This window comes from Dipodomys spectabilis, unplaced genomic scaffold (assembly GCF_019054845.1).
Source record: "Dipodomys spectabilis isolate Male_0828 unplaced genomic scaffold, ASM1905484v1 ptg000273l, whole genome shotgun sequence".
In the NCBI taxonomy this organism is placed as follows: Eukaryota; Metazoa; Chordata; class Mammalia; order Rodentia; family Heteromyidae; genus Dipodomys; species Dipodomys spectabilis.
Genome location: NW_024870950.1, coordinates 8,889,596 through 8,907,909, shown reverse-complemented (window position 1 = coordinate 8,907,909; position 18,314 = coordinate 8,889,596). Strand labels below are relative to the sequence as shown.

The following is an 18,314-nucleotide window of genomic DNA, read 5'->3' as shown; positions in this document are numbered from 1 at the left end:
GCTAGCCTGGACCAGAAACGGCCACCATTTTGGCCCTGTTCTCTGCGGGCTTAGTCAGTCTTCCCAACCCCATAGTACCTATTCCCAGGCAGATGTGAATACTGCCAAAGTGTCTTCAGAGCCATGTTACAGAGGATGAGCTAAGATTCACTGTCAGGGGAGGTGAGAGGGGGCTGCAGGCCAGGGAATAGCAAGCAAACAAGAACAGGATGGTGATGAATGGCAGGGGCGCTCAGTGTGTGGAGAGAGTGAGACAATCATTCAGGTCTCTAGTCAGGGCAACCAGAGGAATAAGAATCCATCATGCAAGCTAGGTGCCGGTGGCTCACGCCTGTAATCCTAGCTACTCAGGAGGCTGAGATCCGAGGATCATGGTTCAAAGCCAGCCCAGGCAGGAAAGTCTGTAAGACTCTTATCTCCAATAAACCACCAGAAAACCAGAAGTGGCGCTGTGGCTCAAGTGGTAGAGCACTCGCCTTGAACTGAAGAGCTCAAACAGCTCCCAGGCCAAGAGTTTAAGCCCCATGACCGACCAAAAAAAAAAAAAAAAAAGTCATCATGTGGGAGAGAGGAAGAGGTCAGGAGAAAAGAACCACGAGGATTCACAGAGTTGGACACTTCTTCTTTTTTTTTTTTTTAATTTTTTTTTTTTTTTTTTTTTTTGAGTCCAGTCGTGGGGCCTGAACTCTGGGCCTGGGCGCTGTCCCTCAGCTCTTTAGCTCAAGGCTAGCACTCTACCACTTGAGCCACAGCGCCACTTCCGGCTTTTTGCTTATGTGGTGCTGAGGAATCGAACCCAGGGCCTCAGGCATGCAAGGCAAGCGCTCTACCACTGAGCCACCTTCCCAGCCCTGAGTTGGACACTTCTGAGACACTGCGTTGGGTATGGGAGTTAGGACATAGACAAGGCGGGCTGTGTGAACCCTCCCAGGGAGAGAAGGCTAAGGAAGAGGAAGCACCAATCTCTGCCCTCAGTCAACAGAGCAGAAGGGCAGACAAGAAGGCAGGACTCTGGGACAGGAGTGCCAGGGGCAAGGAGTCCCATAAGGTCCCTGATGACAGAGACTGTCAGAAGGCCACATGAGGGGGTTGAAGGCATGGCTCAGTTGGTAGAGCTCCAGTCAATGAGCAGAAGTGTCAGGTACTACGTTCGAATCCTGGTCCAAAAAAAATAAAAAATAAAAAAGCTACATGCTTGATTAAAGGCTCTACTATGTCTCTGACTTGGCCAATAGAGGTCACCACTCAAGATGACAGGTTTGAAGTGTGTACTTCTGTTAAGGGTATGGTGTGCTAGAGTGACAACAGAACCCAGAGGTTGTAGGCTGGGGTGAAAGCTGCTGGGTAAGGGGGAGAGAGAGGCCCGTCGGGCCTGTAAGCTGAGTGGGCAGTGAAGGGCAGGCTCTTTATAACTAAACAAGGAACAGAAAGCACGAGGACCCTAACATGAGCTGAGGTGAATACAGCAACCCAACAAACTGTCCCCAACTGTCCCAGAACCAGTGTCCCAAGACACTGCTCTCAAAGCACCGGCACACTCATCTGCCCAGCTTCTAGAGCTTCAGGCACAAGCAAACTTGAAAGTGATTGGGTTAGAGGCTGCTTCATGAAGGCTCTAGGGCCTAGGTCTGTCCCTGTCTGGGGTAGGGGTAGGGTGCTGACTGCCCAGTCTAGGGAGTTTCCCACAGTGCTGAGTGTAAGTCCCTTTGATCTCTGAAGCTTTGGAATAGGGGCCGGGCTGGCTTCTAATGCAGGGAAGGTTGGGTCTTGCCAATTCAGTCCACATGGGCTGCCTACCACATAACCCAACCTGTCTCCCAGCTCCCACCCTCAACACCACACAAGCTGTGAGGCCCCAGGGTTCAGGGAGCTCTTCCCAAGACCATCCCCCTGCCCTGCCCTCAGCTTACATGGATAGAATGGGGGCCACCATGTCGAGTGAGGCGATGAGGATGCCCAGCTCTGCGATGAGTGCTGTCAGTAAAAGTGCCCACGTCGGCTCACCATTTGCCTTCCCGTGGCCAAACACCTGCAGACACCAGGGAAGAAGCTGCTCCTACCACTCTGCTCCCATCGCTGGAGCTCAAGCCCCTGGCTGGCCTCCATCATCCCTAGGCTCCTTGGCTGAGCTGCAGGTCTCCCCTATATGTACTGCTGCTGGGAATGACAGGTTTCCCTGACTCCCACTTCTCTATCTCTAATTTGGATGAGACTCAGATGAGAACTCAGGTTCCAAGCTAACCACAAGCAGGGCCAGGGAAGTTCTCGGAAGCTCTTTATAGATAGACAGCGGCCAGATGCTGGGCTCCTGTGGGCAGGCTATGATGTTCCTGATTCCCTGTCTCTCTAGCTAACCAGAGTTAGCTAGACAGTCAGTGGACATGCTGCGAGGCTGTACAGAAGGGCTCACCCGGAGGAAGGGGATGATGTTATCCTTGGCAATGGCCTGCAGTAGGCGTGGTGCCCCAGTGAGGCTCTGGAGTCCAGCGCCACATGTTGAGAAAAAGGAGCCGACGACAATGACCCAGGGTGACGGCCAGGCCAAGGTGCCCACCACCAAATTCCTGCTGACGCCGTCGCCGTACCTGCAGGGGCCAGGCTCAGACCAGGTGGAGGCAAGGAGGCCCCCAAGCCCTGGATGAGGCCACCCAGAGTGAGGGTTGTCAGGAGGCAAGAATGAGGGCTGAGGGGATGGGGGGGGACACGTGGGGGGTAGAGTTCTGGCCCTAAGTGGAGAAGGTCAGTGGCCAATCTCTATTCTGTAACTTTGCTCCACCAAGATCTTACTGTCCAAGCTAGAGCTTAATGTCACCATCCTTTCAGGATTAAAAAATCCTGGAGAAGCCTGCTCCAACTGGCGGCAGAGACCACCAGTGGGAGCCAGTGGCCTAAGGAGATGTGTGGGAGCATGTAGGGGGGCTGGGGTGAGGGCAAGCAAGAGTTGAGTCACAGTTGCAGGGAGGGACACAGCTCACTCACTTGTCCCGGAGCACCACGCCCTCGATGCAAGCACCAAAGAGAACCACGCTGCTGAAATCTACTCTGCGTCAAGGAAGGTGGCCCTTTACCACGCTGCGGCCTGCCTCATTCCCCGCAGGAACCTAGTGGCCCTCATGGCTGTCACCTCAGCCTGCAGATTTGTGAGAGTTCCGTGGTGCACATGCGTACACCCTGGCGGCATGTGTAGCTTGTGCAAGGGGTGAAGTATACACGCATGCATGGATGTTGTGTGTCTGTGCCTGCTGACAAATGGCTTATATGCAGGCAGGTGCCATCTGCCCCCTGCCCCCTGCCCCCTGCCCCCGTGCCCCATCCGTCCCAGGCTTGGAAAAGGATACACACAAGTGACGTGGTCACGATGGCCAGGATGGTCCCCACCGGAATGGACTTCTGGGCATCGCGGAGATCCCCAGAGCGGTTGGAGCCAGCCATGATACCTTCAAAAGCAAATGAGACCCCCTCAGGGGCTCCCCAGGACTGGAGGCAGAGCTGGGCGAATGGGTGAACAGGGGCTCACCTGTTACGGAGGGGAAGAAGATGCCAACCAACACAGTGAAGGACGTGGCGATGTCAGCCACCACATAGAGGGACAGGTTCTCCTTCAGGCCAATTGTGTCTGTGGAGGGCAGCCCGCGTTTCCCAACCACCTCGCCCTTCTCCAGGTAGGCACTCCACAGGTTTTCTGTAGGGGCAGCAGCATGACCACCATAGCCCTACCAACTTCCCCAGGGACAGTTAGGGCTGCCCAGCACGAGGTTGCAGACACAAGGAAGCTCTGGGGACAGCTTCAGCCCAGTAGTTAAGGTCTGCCATAGAACTGCTCTAGCTTCAGGGAGGAAGCTGTCTAGCGAGAAATCTGACAGTCAATACTGATTGAACAGCATTAGCCAGAACCCCACTGGAGCCTGCCTCCCACACAGAAGCTCTTTATGGCCCCTGTGGGAACCACCCCAAGCAGCATCAGGGGCTGGTGGCCAGAGAAAGAGGGATTGCCAGAACTTTCTAGGGGCTGCTGCAGGCCTGGGATGCTGGCCAAACAGGCTCTGTTCACCCAAAATTCAGCCTCTAGGAGCCAGGCTGAGAAGACACTGCTGAGCCGGGAAGGCAGCCAGACTTGCCTCCCCCCCACCCCCCCCCACCCCATTCCCAAGCTGACCACACAAGGACAGTTCTGTGCTCTGCTCTTCTAACAGCCTGTGGGTTGGAGAATGGGAGCATGGAGAGGAGGACCTACCCTGGAGCACACCAGCACCCGCCCCAGGGATGCCAGGGATCTCAGTCACGTTGTTGAGTAGGAAGTAGGGGTCGCAGGAATCAGTGGTAAGGTTGGGGCTATGGCAGAAGAAGCTCCACAGCCGAGTAGCTACTGTCTCATTGTCCACGATGGTTGTCTTAGCGCAGACATCAAACTGGTCCCGAGACAGTGTCCTATTGCCCAACATGCACACCCTATAGAGAAGAAGGCATGAATATCTGCTCGTTTTCACCCAGCGCTCTTAAGGATCTAGGCATCAAAGGCCACCGATGTGGAAGAGACATCAATGGAACGCCTAGACAAATGGTCGAATTACTTACGGAAACACAGGAGGGTCAAAAATAGACTTGATGCCCCCAGCATAGATGGAGAGGATGGAGATGATCACACAGGCCAGGAAAAGCGAGGCAAATTTGTTCACATACTTGACACCAACAAACACCACTAGGGTCATGAAAGTCAGGAAAATGGTCCCATACACCCTCATATTGTTCAAAGTGGCACTTGATGCATCGTGAGCACCCGATGGGTGAAAAATGGCGGCTGGTGGAGCAATGTAGGTCTGAAACAAAAGGACACATGTAGAGGGCTCAATCTTCCTATTCGGAAAATGAAGTCTATCATTTTGATTCTCTTCTGAAGGATGCAATTCCCCAAAGACCACAAACTATACAATTCTATTTATATGAAATATTCAGAAGAAACAAATCCAAAGATTTGTTTGGTGGTTGTAAAGGATGAGGGTAGGGAGAAGGACTATTAATGGGGTTTCTTTTGCAGTGATGAAAATGTTCTAAAGTTGATTGTGGTGATGAATTGTACAGTTTTTCTTCTCTTTTTTGGGGGGAGGGGTGGAGTGGAGGGGGGTGGGGTGGGGATGAAAGATTGAACCCAGGCCTCAGAGCTCTATTACTTGCTCTATGCCCCTTTTGCTTATTTCGTTTGTTTTGGTGTGTTCTAGTATTGGGGCTTGCACTCAGCTATCTTTAGAGCCATATCTCCAATTCCAGCTTTTTGCCAGCTTATTATATAAGTCTCACAGATTCTTCTGCCTGAGCTGGTTTCAAATTGGCCTCCTGAGCAGCTTGGACTACAGGCATGAGCCACTGGCACCCAGAACTGGCTTTGAAACAGAGTCTTGTTGCTACCTTTGCAGCTGTCAATCCTTCTGTTTCTGACCTTTGAGTAGCTAGGATTACAAGCATGTATTACTATGCGTGGCTTTGCTTTTGCTGTTTAATACTGGGGACTGAGCTCAGCTCTTCCTATTTGCTAGGCAAGTACTTCATCACTTAAGCCACAACTACTATCTTTTATTTATTTATTTTATACGCCAGTCCTGGGGCTTGACCTTAGGGCCTGGGCACTCAAAGCTAGCACTCTACCACTTAAGCCACAGTTCCACTTCCGGGTTTTGGGGGGTTAATTGGAGCTAAGAGTCTCATGAACTTTCCTGTCGGGGCTGGCTTCAAATGATGCTCCTGGGCTGGGAAGGTGGCTCAGTGGTAGAATGCCTGCCTCACATGCATGAGGCCCTGGGTTCGATTCCTCAGCACCACATAAACCAAAAGAGCCGGAAGTGGCGTAAGTGGTAGAGTACTAGTCTTGAGTTGAAGAGCTCAGGGACAGTGCCCAGGCCCAGAGTTCAAGCCCCACGTCTGACAAAAAATAAATAAATAAAATAAATTAAAAAAAATAGTTATCATATCAAATGATGCTCCTCACATCTCAGCCTCCTGAGTAGCTAGGATTACAGGCATGGGCCATTGGCACCTGGCTTAGTCTTAACAAAGTCTTGCTATGTGACCCACACTTGTTTCAAACTTATAGTCCTCCTGTTTCATCTTCCTGGGATGTATATTTTGGTTTTTTGTTTGCTGATACTGGGGCTTGAAATCAGTGCCTGGGTACTGTCCCCGAGTTCTTTTGATCCAGGCTACCACTCTACCACTTGAGCCTTAGCTCCACTTCCAGCTTTTTGTGGTTAATTGGAGATATGAATCTCATAGATTCTTCTTGCCTAGGCTGATTTCAAACCATGATCTTCAGATCTCAGCCTTTTGAGTAACTACAGTTACAGCCACGAGACACTGACACTTGGCACTGAACTGTACATTTTTAATAAGTAGTTAAATGTATGGTATAAGAATCATATTTTGCCAGGTGCTGGTGGCTCATGCCTATAATCCTACTCAGGAGGCTAAGATCTGAGGATCATGGTTCAAAGCCAAACCTGGTAGTAAAGTACATGAAACTCTTTTTTTTTTTTTGGTCGGTCGTGGGGCTTGAACTCTGGGCCTGGGCGCTGTCCCTGCACTCTTCAGCTCAAGGCGAGCACTCTACCACTTGAGCTACAGCGCCACTTCCGGTTTTGTGGTGGTTTATTGGAGATAGGAGTCTCACGGTCTCTCCTGCCCGGGCTGGCTTTGAACCGCAATCCTCAGATCTCAACCTCCTGAGTAGCTAGGATTACAGGCGTGAGCCACCAGCGCCCGGCTCCATGAAACTCTTATCTCCAATTAACCACCAGAAAACTGGAAGTGACACTGTGGCTCAAAGTGGTAGAGCACTAGCCTTGAGCAAAAAGAGCTCAGGAATAGTGCTCAGGCCCTGAGTTCAATTCTGGGACCAGCACACACACATAGAAAGAATTGTATTTCAACAAAGCTATTATTTAAAGTAAAGAGAAACAGAGAGGGAGAAAGAAGGGAAGGAGTAAAGGAAGGAGGGAGAGAAGGAAGAAAGAAGAAAAGGAAAGGAAGAAAGAAAAGAAAAAAAAGAGAAAGGAAAGAAAAGAATTCAGACACAGGCGCTGCCAATCTAAATAGCAGCAAGGTCAAAAGAGAACAGTCTGAACAAAATAATAATATTGAATTATAAACCAGTAACTCAGAGAATAAAATAAATATCGAAAGGTCCATATAATTACATGGTTGAATAAAATTGGGAGAAGGGACATTTTCCGTAACAGAAGAATTTCAAATAATGTAGATGAAATATGAGAAATAGAAAACAAAATTTTAAAAATCAGAAGCTCTAGATCCCAGGTCCACATTGCAGGCAGAGGACCAAAAATTGTAATAGACAACCATCTCTCTACATAGCTCCTAGGCTCTGGATCCCCAAGGGACATCTGTCACCCTTCCTGCTTGCTCCCCCAAGTCCCCCCCGCCTCCTCCTCCTTCTTTTTCTTCTTCTTTTTGTGTTGGTCCTAGGCTTGACTCAAGGCCTAGGTGCTGTCCCTGAGCTTCTTTGGCTCAAAGCTAGGTCTCTACCACTTGCTTGAGCCACTTGAACCACTTCTGGCTTTTTCTGAGTTGTTTATTGGAGATTAAGAGTCTCACAGACTTTTCTGCCCAGGCTGGCTATGAACTGCGATCCTCAGATCTCAGCCTCCTGAGTAGCTAGGATTACAGTACCTCTTCTTTCATTGACCCAGGTGGCTCGCTGGTGAATGAGAAGCCAAGTTTGAATCGGCACCCACAGAGCTCATGGAGGAGGCCTGACTTCCAGCCTCCTGTGGCTGCTCGCCATAAGCTGGATCTTCAGAGCCCTGGCACAGAGCTCTGGGGGTAACAGAGCTAGCCAGAGCCCACACAACCCCAAGAATCAATCTCTGTGTCACCACCAAGATTTGTCACTCAGCTAAATGCAACAGCTGGCAGGCCTCCTGCTATAGCTGAAACCATGCCCAGGCAGTGGTAACATCAGACCAAGGGGAAGGGAGCCAGGCCCCTTCCCTGCCTAATTCAAACTAGCATCAGGGTAAAAGGAGGCAAGTCTGATAGACAGCCCTGGTGGCCCCCCTCTGTGTAACCCTTCAAACCTTACCAGAGGCTAGGAACCACAAATAGCCTGGGCCTCCTGTGTGGAGTCCAAAGAGACTGTTTGGACACAAATGAAGTGACTGCCTGACTCACCAGCAAGATCTCGATGGCTCCCAGGATGTACATGGATGCTGCAAATGTTGTTCCCAGGTAGAAGCAGAGACCCACAGCACCTCCAAATTCGGGCCCCAGTGAGCGGGAGATCATGAAATAGGAGCCCCCAGCTATAGCCAAGAGAAGGTGTACATGGGTTAGGGCCTATTCTTCAACTTCTCCCTCAAAACTACCCAGGACTCCCTTTCCCCTTGCACACCAAGGATCAGAGCCTTCCCCAGTTTATCTTTTGGACCCTTGTGGCCCAGCACAAGCTGGCCAGGGTGAGCATTCACAGCTGATATTCCTGCCCTGGGGCTATGATTCTATCAGAGACTAACAAACCCTGACAACACTGGGCCCCAAAGACAAGAGAGACCCCACACTGTTGATTACACCTGCTGCTGATAAAACCTCTCTGGAGGGCTGGGAATATAGCTTAGTGGTAGAGTGCTTACCTAGCAAGCATGAAGCCCTGGGTTTGATTCCTCAGTACCACATACACAGAAAAAGCTGGAAGTGGTGCTGTGGCTCAACTGCTACAGTGCTAGCCTTGAGCAAAAAGAAGCTCAGGGACAGTGCTTAGATCCTGAGTTCAAGCCCCAGGACTGGCAAAAAAAAAAAAAAAGAAAATAAAAAAACCTCTCTGGAGAAAATCTAGGAATGGAAATAACCATCAGTAAGTGTTTTTTGTTTTTTGTTTTTATCAGTCGTAGGGCTTGAACTCTGGGTCTGGGTGCCGTCCCTCAGCTCTTCAGGTCAAGGTGAGTGCTCTACCATTAGAACCACTAGCACCAGGTGCTGGGAAGGTGGCTCAGTGGTAAAGCACTTGCCTTGCCTGCTTGAGGCCCTGGGTTCGATTCCTCAGCACCCATAAGCAAAAAAAAAAAGCCGGAAGTGGTGTTGTGGCTCAAGTGGCTAGCCTTGAGCTGAAGAGCTGAGGGGCAGCGCCCAGGCTCAGAGTTCAGGCCCACGACCGGACCCAAAATTAAAAAAAAAAAAAAAAAAAGAACCACTAGCACCACTTCAGGTTAATTGGAGATAAGAGTCTCACGTACTTTCCTGCCCAAGCTGGCTTTGAACTGTGATCGTCAGATCTCAGTCTCCTAAATAGCTAGGATTACAGAAGTGAGCCATAGGCACCTGGCTCAGTAAGTGTTTTTAAAAGGGCCAACCCTAAGAAAAACCCGGAAGTGGGCTGTGGCTCAAGTGGCAGGCTGCTAGCCTTGAGCTGAAGAGCTGAGGGACAGCGCCCAGGCCCAGAGTTCAGGCCCCACGACTGGACCCAAAAAATAAATAAATAAATAAATAAAGGGCCAACCCTAGCCAGGGCGCTGGTGGCTCACACCTGTAATCCTAGTTACTCAGGATGCTGAGATCTGAGGATCACAGTTTGAAGCCAGCAGGTCAGGAAAGGCTCTAAGACTCATATCTCTCACAAATTACTCAGAAAAAGCTGGCAGTGATGCTATGGTTCAAGTGGTAGAGCACTAGCCTTGAGCAAAAAATGCAAGCTCAGGGATAGTGTCCAAGCCCTAAGTTCAAGCCCCAGTATGGGCACTAAAAAAAAAAGTCCACCCTTTCCATGGTGTAACCTTCTCACATTGAGGTCTTCCTAAGGGCACTGCCAGGGGGTGTGAACAGAATCAGCTGGTTAAGGCTGTTCAGGACAAGAAGAACCAACAGATAGGAGAAAAATCATACAAACTGGGTTGGAACTGACCACAGAAAACACTTTAAAAAATATGTCTAGGGCTGGGAATGTGGCTTAGTGATTGAGCGCTTGCCTAGCATGCATGAAGCCCTGGGTTCGATTCCTCAGTACCACATAAACAGAAAAAGCTGGAAGTGGTGCTATGGCTCAAGTGGTACAGTGCTAGCCTTGAGTGAAAGAAGTGGGAAGTGCCCAGGCCCTGAGTTCAAGCCTCAGGACTGGCTAACAAAAAAAAAATCTAATATTTGGGAAATGTGTGTGTGTGTGTGTGTGTGTGTGTGTGTGTGTGTGTGTGTGTGTGTGTATACACACATATGTTCCTGGGAAATAGAAATTACACCACAAATATACATACCTACATACATCTATATGTATATACATATACACACAGCAAGAGGTAAGTGAGCAAGAAGAGATGAGTAATTTATAAGACCATGTGACAAAAGACTAATGAAAATGAACTCAGCATGGTGACAATATAGATACCCTTTTAAGCCCCTTACTGTAAACATATATTGCCCTTTCTTGTGAAGGGCATATTGTAGGGTTGTGTGTGTGTGCGTGTGCGTGTGTGTGTGTGTGTCTGTGTCTGTGTGTGTGCTGGTTCTGGGGTTTGAACTCAGGGCCTGAGTGTTGCCCCTCAGCTTCTTTTGCTCAAGGCTAGTGCTCTACCATTTGAGCCACAACTCCATTTCTGGCTTTTTTGGTAGTTTATTGGAGATAAGAGTTTCACCGACTTTCTTGCCCAGGCTGGCTTCAAACTGTAATCCTCAAATATCAGACTTCTGAGTAGCCAGGATTATAGACATGAGCCACTGGGGCCCAGCTAGGTGGATTGTTTTTATACAAACCAAACACAACAGCAATCTCTAATTTTGTCAATCAGGAAGGTTTAGTTGATGGCATGGTCCTAGAGTCAGTCAGGGACTGGGACCCCACTGGAAAGCAGGGGGTCCCAGGTAGGTCAAGGTGGGCTCTGAATTGCAATCCCTACATCACACCTGGGGTGGCGCTCACCCACCTGGAACCACGCCGTTGGTGGCAATGGCACTCATGGAGATGGCTGTCAGCAGTGTCTGTAGAAAGGAGAGAGGACTTAGATGAGCAACTGGGCTGGGTAGGGTTTATGAGCTGCCCACAGCCCATGCCCAGTCCTGGTCTACTCACACAGCAGCAGCAGATGAGCACTATGAGGAGGGCCTGCAGTACCCCAGCCGTGCCCACCATCCAGGTCAGCCGCAGGAATAGGATGACTCCAAAGATGTTCTGCAGGCAGGGCAGGTACACCCCCATGAGAGTGCCCATGCTGGGTGCCTATGTGGGCAAGAAAGGAGAGGCACTCATATCATACCGTATCATCCATATCACTCACCGAACACACACAGCTGTGACACGGGTCACTACAGGTCACGGTAACCCACAGTTCACTGGAATGCCTTAAAATCATTCACAAGCAGACTTGGCTCATTTACTGTCTTCTCACCAACAGGCTGTGCAGGGCCCAAAAGATGCTCAGGAACCTGGTGAGTGGCAAGTTCACTTTGCAAATTCCTGGACATCTTCTTGAGAAAATTCCAGAGATCACTGAGATTAGGCTATGGGTAGGTGAGGGGAGAGTAAACACAGATCCAACAGGATTTCTCAACTGTGCAAGGACAGAGGAGGGGCAAAACAGGAGGCCAGGCAGAGGCCACACCAGGGCAGGGGAGCCTCAGCAAGGCCTCCTTGGTGCTTAAAAACTGGGACTAGGATAGACCCACATAGCCACAGGGAACTCTCCTGGTGGGTCCAGGCCTGAGACAGGATCTATGTGCAGCATGAAGAACCTGGGAAAGAATGAACCTCCTCACGCTGACCAGCCCAGTGCAGCCCAGGTGAAAGAGCCCTTCCCAGAGGATCCAACCCACCAAGGAACAGCAGCAAGAGTTTCCAGTCCAACCCCCATCCGAGGCTGAGTCACCATCAGAAAAGGGCAGTGAGGGAAAGGGCAGGGCCGGAAATGCTTTCTGCATCCCCAAATAACCTCTGGCAGCCTCAGAAGGTCACTGGGCCAGAGCTGGAGTGGCTGCCAGGGAAAAGCTGCCTCCTTAGGGTTTGACAGGGTTCAGTTGGAGGCCCATCCTTCCTGCTTCAAGTCTTCTTTTCTTTTTCTTTCTTCTTTTATTTTTTTTTTGTATTGTTTTTAGACAGGGCCTCGTCTGTAGCTGAGGCTAGCCTAGAACTCATTATGTAGCCTACAGCTCAAGATTCTCAGCCTGTCAAGTACTGGGATTACAGGCATGCACTACCACTATTCTCTTAATTTATGCCTTCCTTGATGATACCCCTGCTCAGTCACCCTAGGTGAGGCCCACAGCTCTCTAGCTTCCTGACTCCCTGTAGACTTGACTAGGCTCCTCCTCCTCTACTCAAAATCCACTGGGCAGGGATTCTCAGCCACTCTCTTACATTCTCACCCTACTAGGGGTCAGGTGAGCTGGATAGCTAGGCCAAGGCTAGACCCCAACATCCTCACAGGTTCCCCACTGGGCCATAGGACCATGGCTTCTCACCAATTCAGGCTTCTTTCCCATCCCCCACACCTCTTATAGTCCCTGAGAATTAAAAACAAAGTCTTTCCACTAAGGCTAGCCCTCAGCCCTGTACTAACCTTTCTTTCAGTTTTTTGTTTGTTTGTTTTTGGACATGGGGCTTGAACTCTGGGCCTGGGTGCTGTCCCTCAGCTTTTCAGCTCAAGGCTAGTGCTACTTGAGCCACAGCACCACTCCTGGTTTTCTGGCAGCTTACTGGAGATAAGAATCTTACAGACTTTCCTACCCTGGATGGTTTTGAACTGTGATCCTCAGATCTCAGCCTTCTGAGTAGCTAAAATTACAGGCAAGAGCCACTGGCACCTGGCTGTTTGTTTTTTGTAGCAGTAGCAGTATTTGAACTCAGAGCCTTGCACCAGATCCATTTGGTGGCACTCTACTACTTCTACTACTTAAGCCACATCTCCAGTCCAGCTTTTTGTAGCATATTTTGGAGATGGAGTCTCTTGGGCTTTCCTACCCAGGCTGGCTTTGAATCATAACCCTCTAGATCTCAGCCTCCTCGGTAGTAGGATTATAAGTGTAAGCTATTGGCATTTGGCTCCATACCATCTTTCCTTGGGAGCCTTTCATACCCAGTCATCAGCTTGATGACTCGGCCCAATAGGATAGGAATAAGGCTCTTACCCAAGGATTCTACCACCCATTGTGGGCAAGAGGCTTAACAATTGAGACCCCTCCTGCAGGGATGGATAGGGACAGGCCGAAGATAGTCAGGGGTTTTTGCTATACTTAGTGTAGAAAGTGCCCATTAAGATCATAACCAGTGGGGCTGGGAAGGTGGCTCAGTGGTAGAGCGCTTGCCTTGCATGCCTGAGGCCCTGGGTTCGATTCCTCAGCACCACATAACCAAAAAGAAAAAAGCCAGAAGTGGCGCTATGGCTCAAGTGGTAGAGCGCTAGCCTTGAGCTGAAGAGCTGAGGGACAGCGCCCAGGCCCAGAGTTCAGGCCCCACGACTGGACCAAAAAAAAAAAAAAAAGATCATAACCAGTAGGAGAGTATGGGTCAGGATATCATCTGCCATCTCTGCTTCCTCAAAGGGTACTGGCCCATCTGCTCTCCTGGGCCCACCTCTACAAGGCCCAAGTCTTACAAGTGGGTGCAAGGCTAGTGACCTGGTTTATCTCAACCAGGAGTTCCTTTGGCTTATGCAGAACACTATAGTCAGGACCAGATCCCAATTCCTTCCAAACACAGTTACTTCCCAAACCTCAGGTCTTCTCACCTCCAAACCAAAAACATAGAGGAAATCCTCATCCCTCAGTTAAATGGGCTCATCATAAAGAGGAGGTAATTAAAGATACAAAAGTCATCCTTGGGGGCCGGGTGCTGGCGGCTCACAACTATAATCCTAGCTACTCAGGAGGCTGAGATCTGAGGATTATGGTTTGAAGCCAGCCTGGGCAGAAAAGTTTGTGATACTCTGATCTCCAGTAAACTAGTCATAAAATCCTGAAGTGGTGCTATGGCTCAAATGGTAGTGTGCTAGAGTTGAGAAAAAAAGCAGCTCAGGGACACTGTCCCTGCTTAGGCCATGAGTTCAAGCCCCATTACTGGAAAAAAAAAAAAGTTGGGCTGGGAATATAGCTTAGTGGTAGAGTGCTTGCCTAGCATGCATGAAGTCCTGAGTTCAATTCCTCAGTACCACATAAACAGAAAAAGCCAGAAGTGGTGCTGTAGCTCAAATAGTAGAGTGGTAGAGTGCTAGCCTTGAGCAAAAGAAGCTCAGGGACAGTGCATAGGCCCTGAGTTCAAGCCCCAGGACTGGCTAAATAAATAAAGCAGGAAGTGGAGGTGTGGCTCAAGTGGCAGATTGCCAGCCAGCCATGAGCCAAAAAATCAAAATTGAGAGAGAGTGAGAGACCTGGAATACAAACCCCAGTACCATTGCAAAGAAGGGGAAGGGGAAGGGGAAGGGGAAGGGGAAGGGGAAGGGGAAGGGGAAGGGAAGGGGAAGGGGAAGGGAAAGGGGAAGGGGAAGGGGAAGAATAACTAGAGGAAGGGGAAGGGGAACAATAACTAGAGTATGGGACAGGAAAAAGTCAGGAAAGCTCTGCAAGCTCCTATCATACAGATACATCCCCCCCACCTGATTTTCAAGGAACTCAGAGGCTTCCAGAAGGTTCTGCCAGTGGAGCCATGGCCAAGACAATGAGGGGCAGAAGTTTGTCACTCATTCTAGGTCTCATAGCTCCTAGAGACAACCAGGTTCCTGGCTACCCAGCCTGAAGGGATGTTATTTCACACCTGTCATGGGAACCCCACAAATCTTTCTCCCAGCATTATGCATTGATCTTAGACAAGTTACCTGATGCCTGTCAGTTTTCTCATCTGAAAAATGAAGTTGAGTGGGCGAAGCTAAACTTAGGGAGTCAGGAAGCTGGTTTAAGGACAGTAGGCAGAGTCCTTAAAAAAAAAGTGACAGACAATAGTGGCTCACCCCTGTAATCTTAAGTACTCAGGAGGCTGAGATCTGAGGATTGCAGTTGAAAGCCAGCCTGAGCAAGAAAGTCATGAGACTCTTATCTTCAATTAAACATCAAAAAGCTGGAAGTGGGGCTGGGAAGGTGGCTCACTGGTAGAGTGCTTGTCTTGCATGCACGGGCCCTGGGTTCGATTCCTCAGCACCACACAAGCCAGAAGTGGCACTGTGGCTCAAGTGGTAGAGAACTAGCCTTGAGCAAAAAAGCTCAGGGAGAGCACCCAGGCCTTGAGTTCAAGCCCCCCAGTACTGACAAAAGAAAAAAAGAGAGAAAAAGAGAGAGGGGAAGGAAGGAAAGAAAGAAGGAAAAGGAGGAAGGCAAAAACAATGAAATCTCCCTTATATAACTAACGTAACCTAAAAAAGAAAGGAAAATGAAGATGATAATAGCACTACCTCATAGCTTATTTTTTTCTCTTTTGAGATGGGGTTTTTACTATTCTGCCCAGGCTAGCCTCAGGAAACTCCTGGGCTCCAATCAGTTCTCCCGCCTTGGCCTCCCAAGTTGCGGTGATTACAGGTGTGTGCCTCTGGGCCAGGCTTCCACCTCACAGCCCCGTGAGGATAATATTCCAGAAGCTGGGCCCACTCTAAGTGCAGTGCCTTACACAGTGACAACTGAGTACAGGCAACTATTCTCAGTTACTTCTGAGGACCTCCCTGGCCTCCTGCTCCCCTCAGGATCTCCACCTTCACCCACCCCTGCAATCGTCCTTGAGCTCCAGGCATTCAGTGTCCATCCTCCATGCCCACCACACCTGGTGAGCTCACCACTATGTGGGGAAATGACTGATTCCATGATATTCTGTCCGTCTGCCCAGATGTGGCCTGTCTGCTGACCTCAACTGGCTTACCTTGGCTGCTCTCCGGCGGGCACCTTCCCCACTCTCAGCCTCTTCATGCTCCTTGGCACCCTGGGTGAGGTTGGTGTAGCTGACAAGCTTGCCCAGAAGAGACGACACCTTTGGGCGAATGTCCAACTCCTCCTGTAAACAGAGCCACGGGGCAAGATGGCAATGGGCCAAGGCGGCGCCAGAATACCTGTGTTTAGCCAGCAGTCTGGCCTCTGGCCCCAAGCCAACGCCTAAGGCAGGTCTGGGCCTGATCCCAGCTCTTGCCTGGGGAAGCCCAGAACAGCCAACTGGGCAGGTGTGGGCACCACACCTCAGCACCTGGCACTCAAAGGCCCCAGCCCAGCGGCTGCTTCCCTCAGCCCCACCCAGCCTGTAAGTAGTGCCAGCCCATTTGTGAAAATCACCCGCCTCAGGGAAAAGGAGAAGGCAGGCATGGCTGGCAGATCACAGGCTTCATCCCGACTGCTCTGCTTGGCCACTTCCCAGCTATGGCTGAACCTCTGGGCTTAACATCTAACCTCTCAAGTCTACACAGAAAATAACCTAGCCACCTCAGTGTGAGCGGGACAAATGACGTCTCATCTTTCCACCCAAATGCTCACCTTCCTGGATGGTCTTCCTCTAGGCACTTGCTCCTGTGAATAACTCACCTCGACCCCCATGACAGGAGGCTGGTCCCCCAGCCTGTCCTCTGGTAAGGACAGGTCAAAGACTACAGTGCAGAACTCTGCTGTTCCCTCAGACCAGGAAGCCTCTCGGGGTTCAGGACCCCCACCCCTCACTCAGTCAAGGCTTTTCCTGCCCCTGTAGTTTTCACAGTGTCCTGCCTCTACCTGCTTCTTGCCCATATTTAGCATTTTCCCTGGAAGCTCCTTTTTGACCTTCTACACAGAAAGGTAGGTTAGGAGTAAAGAGTCAAGATCAAGGCCCTTTGGGCATGTGGAAATTGGGAAACCCACATTATATAGTCATAGGGTAGATGGATGTGTGAGTCAGAGTTTAGGAGTCCAACCCATGCCCTCAATCCAGCTCTCACTGCTCAGCCTGACAAAACTCAAGTTAAGAAGCTGAAGTTTGGGACCCTTCCCAGAAAGGGGTCACTGAAGCTGTAGAGAGTGGGCAGAGATACAGGGCGGGAGGACCAGACCTCGGTGAAGTAGAAGGGGACACACGTGGAAGAGCCAATTGGGAAAGCAAGGAAGAGTCTGTAGGAGAGAACAGAACCATGGCCCGGAAGGAAGCCCTAAGAATGGACAAAAAAGAGGAAACTAAGAAGTAAGGGGCAGCTGGGTGCCGGTGGCTCACATCTGTAATCTTAGCTACTCAGGAGGCTGAGATCTGAGGATCACAGTTCAAAGCCAGCCCAGGCAGGAACGGCTGTGAGAGTCTTATCTCCAATTAACCACCAGAAAACAGGAAGTGGTGCTGTGGTTCAAGTGGTAGAGTGCTCACCTTGAGCTGAAGAGCTGAGGGACAGCGCCCAGGCCCAGAGTTCAATCCCCACAACCGACCAAAAAAAAAAAAAGGTAAGGGGTTACAAGGGAGGTGAACAGACCTGGAGATGGCAGTGGGAGTGGCATTGTGCGTGGTCCCTAGGAAAGCTGCTTCAGTTGGAAAGAGAACCACAGCCTAGCTCCTAAGGAGCCAGAGAGTAGAGGATCCACTCTTCTAGCCCAGAGGCCCCCGCCTGCCCAACCTGTGGCCCAGAATGGTTCATTAGCTACCTCAAATAGTGCCAAGTTCCTGTCATAGTAGTCACTTCCTCTGGAGGCCTCCAAGGGGCAAAGGAAAGGGCTGCTTTCTCTGTGGTTACTCTGTCCTGTGCAGAGAGAGAAAGAATCAGTTAGGTGCTGCTCCTCCACCCTCAGCCCACAGGTCTTTCAGAAGGACAGTCCCCAAAACATCTTCCCGGTAAATCTTTAGATGCTGCACTGTTAAAAGGCTGGACCTCAGTTTCCCTGTCACATCCTAACAACCTCCTTGACGACCAGAGTTAAAGTGGGAGCAACCAGCAATGAAACCCTAGCGCATCAATCCTTGTAGTAGAGGACAAGTGCATGGAAGGCCCAAATATACTAATATACAGCACACAGGCATGAGGATCAGAACCTGCCAAAGGCCTCAGCCCTGACCTGTCTGGAGCATACAGCATGCCAAGGGCTGCATGTCCTCAGGTACTGCCCAAGTGCTCTTCCAGATAGCATGAAGACACATTCATGAAGACAGACAGCCTTTGGCTGCCATTGCTGGCAGGGGACCTACTAGCTACCCCAGTATGTACTTTGCAGGGTGCCCTAAAGGACAGTCCAGAGCATGCTGGGAAGTGAAGTTGACCTGGTATCTTACAAAGAGCTGAAGCCAATGTAAGGAACTTTTTAGGGTTCTCTACAAAATCCAGGCCAGGTGCCAGAGGCTCATGCCTGTAACCTTAGCAACTCAGGAGGCTGAGATCTGAGGATTGTAGTTTGAAGCCAGGCTGGGCAGAAAACTCCATGAG

At 50.2% G+C, this 18,314-nt stretch overlaps 1 protein-coding gene across 1 annotated transcript in view; it reads right to left on the bottom strand.

Moving 5' to 3' along the window:
* The window catches only part of Slc12a4 (solute carrier family 12 member 4), a 29,320-nt gene that overhangs the window by 4,610 nt on the left and 6,396 nt on the right, over positions 1 to 18,314 (bottom strand). Inside the window, exons 2-13 of the mRNA XM_042700763.1 lie at positions 17,542 to 17,636; positions 15,818 to 15,949; positions 11,057 to 11,203; positions 10,911 to 10,965; positions 8,176 to 8,306; positions 4,576 to 4,817; positions 4,235 to 4,449; positions 3,518 to 3,682; positions 3,339 to 3,437; positions 2,980 to 3,037; positions 2,411 to 2,585; positions 1,911 to 2,029 (exon numbers count right to left, since the gene is read on the bottom strand). Coding sequence (XP_042556697.1) covers positions 1,911 to 2,029; positions 2,411 to 2,585; positions 2,980 to 3,037; positions 3,339 to 3,437; positions 3,518 to 3,682; positions 4,235 to 4,449; positions 4,576 to 4,817; positions 8,176 to 8,306; positions 10,911 to 10,965; positions 11,057 to 11,203; positions 15,818 to 15,949; positions 17,542 to 17,636 — 1,633 coding nt within the window. The remainder of the gene's footprint in view (positions 1 to 1,910; positions 2,030 to 2,410; positions 2,586 to 2,979; positions 3,038 to 3,338; positions 3,438 to 3,517; positions 3,683 to 4,234; positions 4,450 to 4,575; positions 4,818 to 8,175; positions 8,307 to 10,910; positions 10,966 to 11,056; positions 11,204 to 15,817; positions 15,950 to 17,541; positions 17,637 to 18,314) is intronic.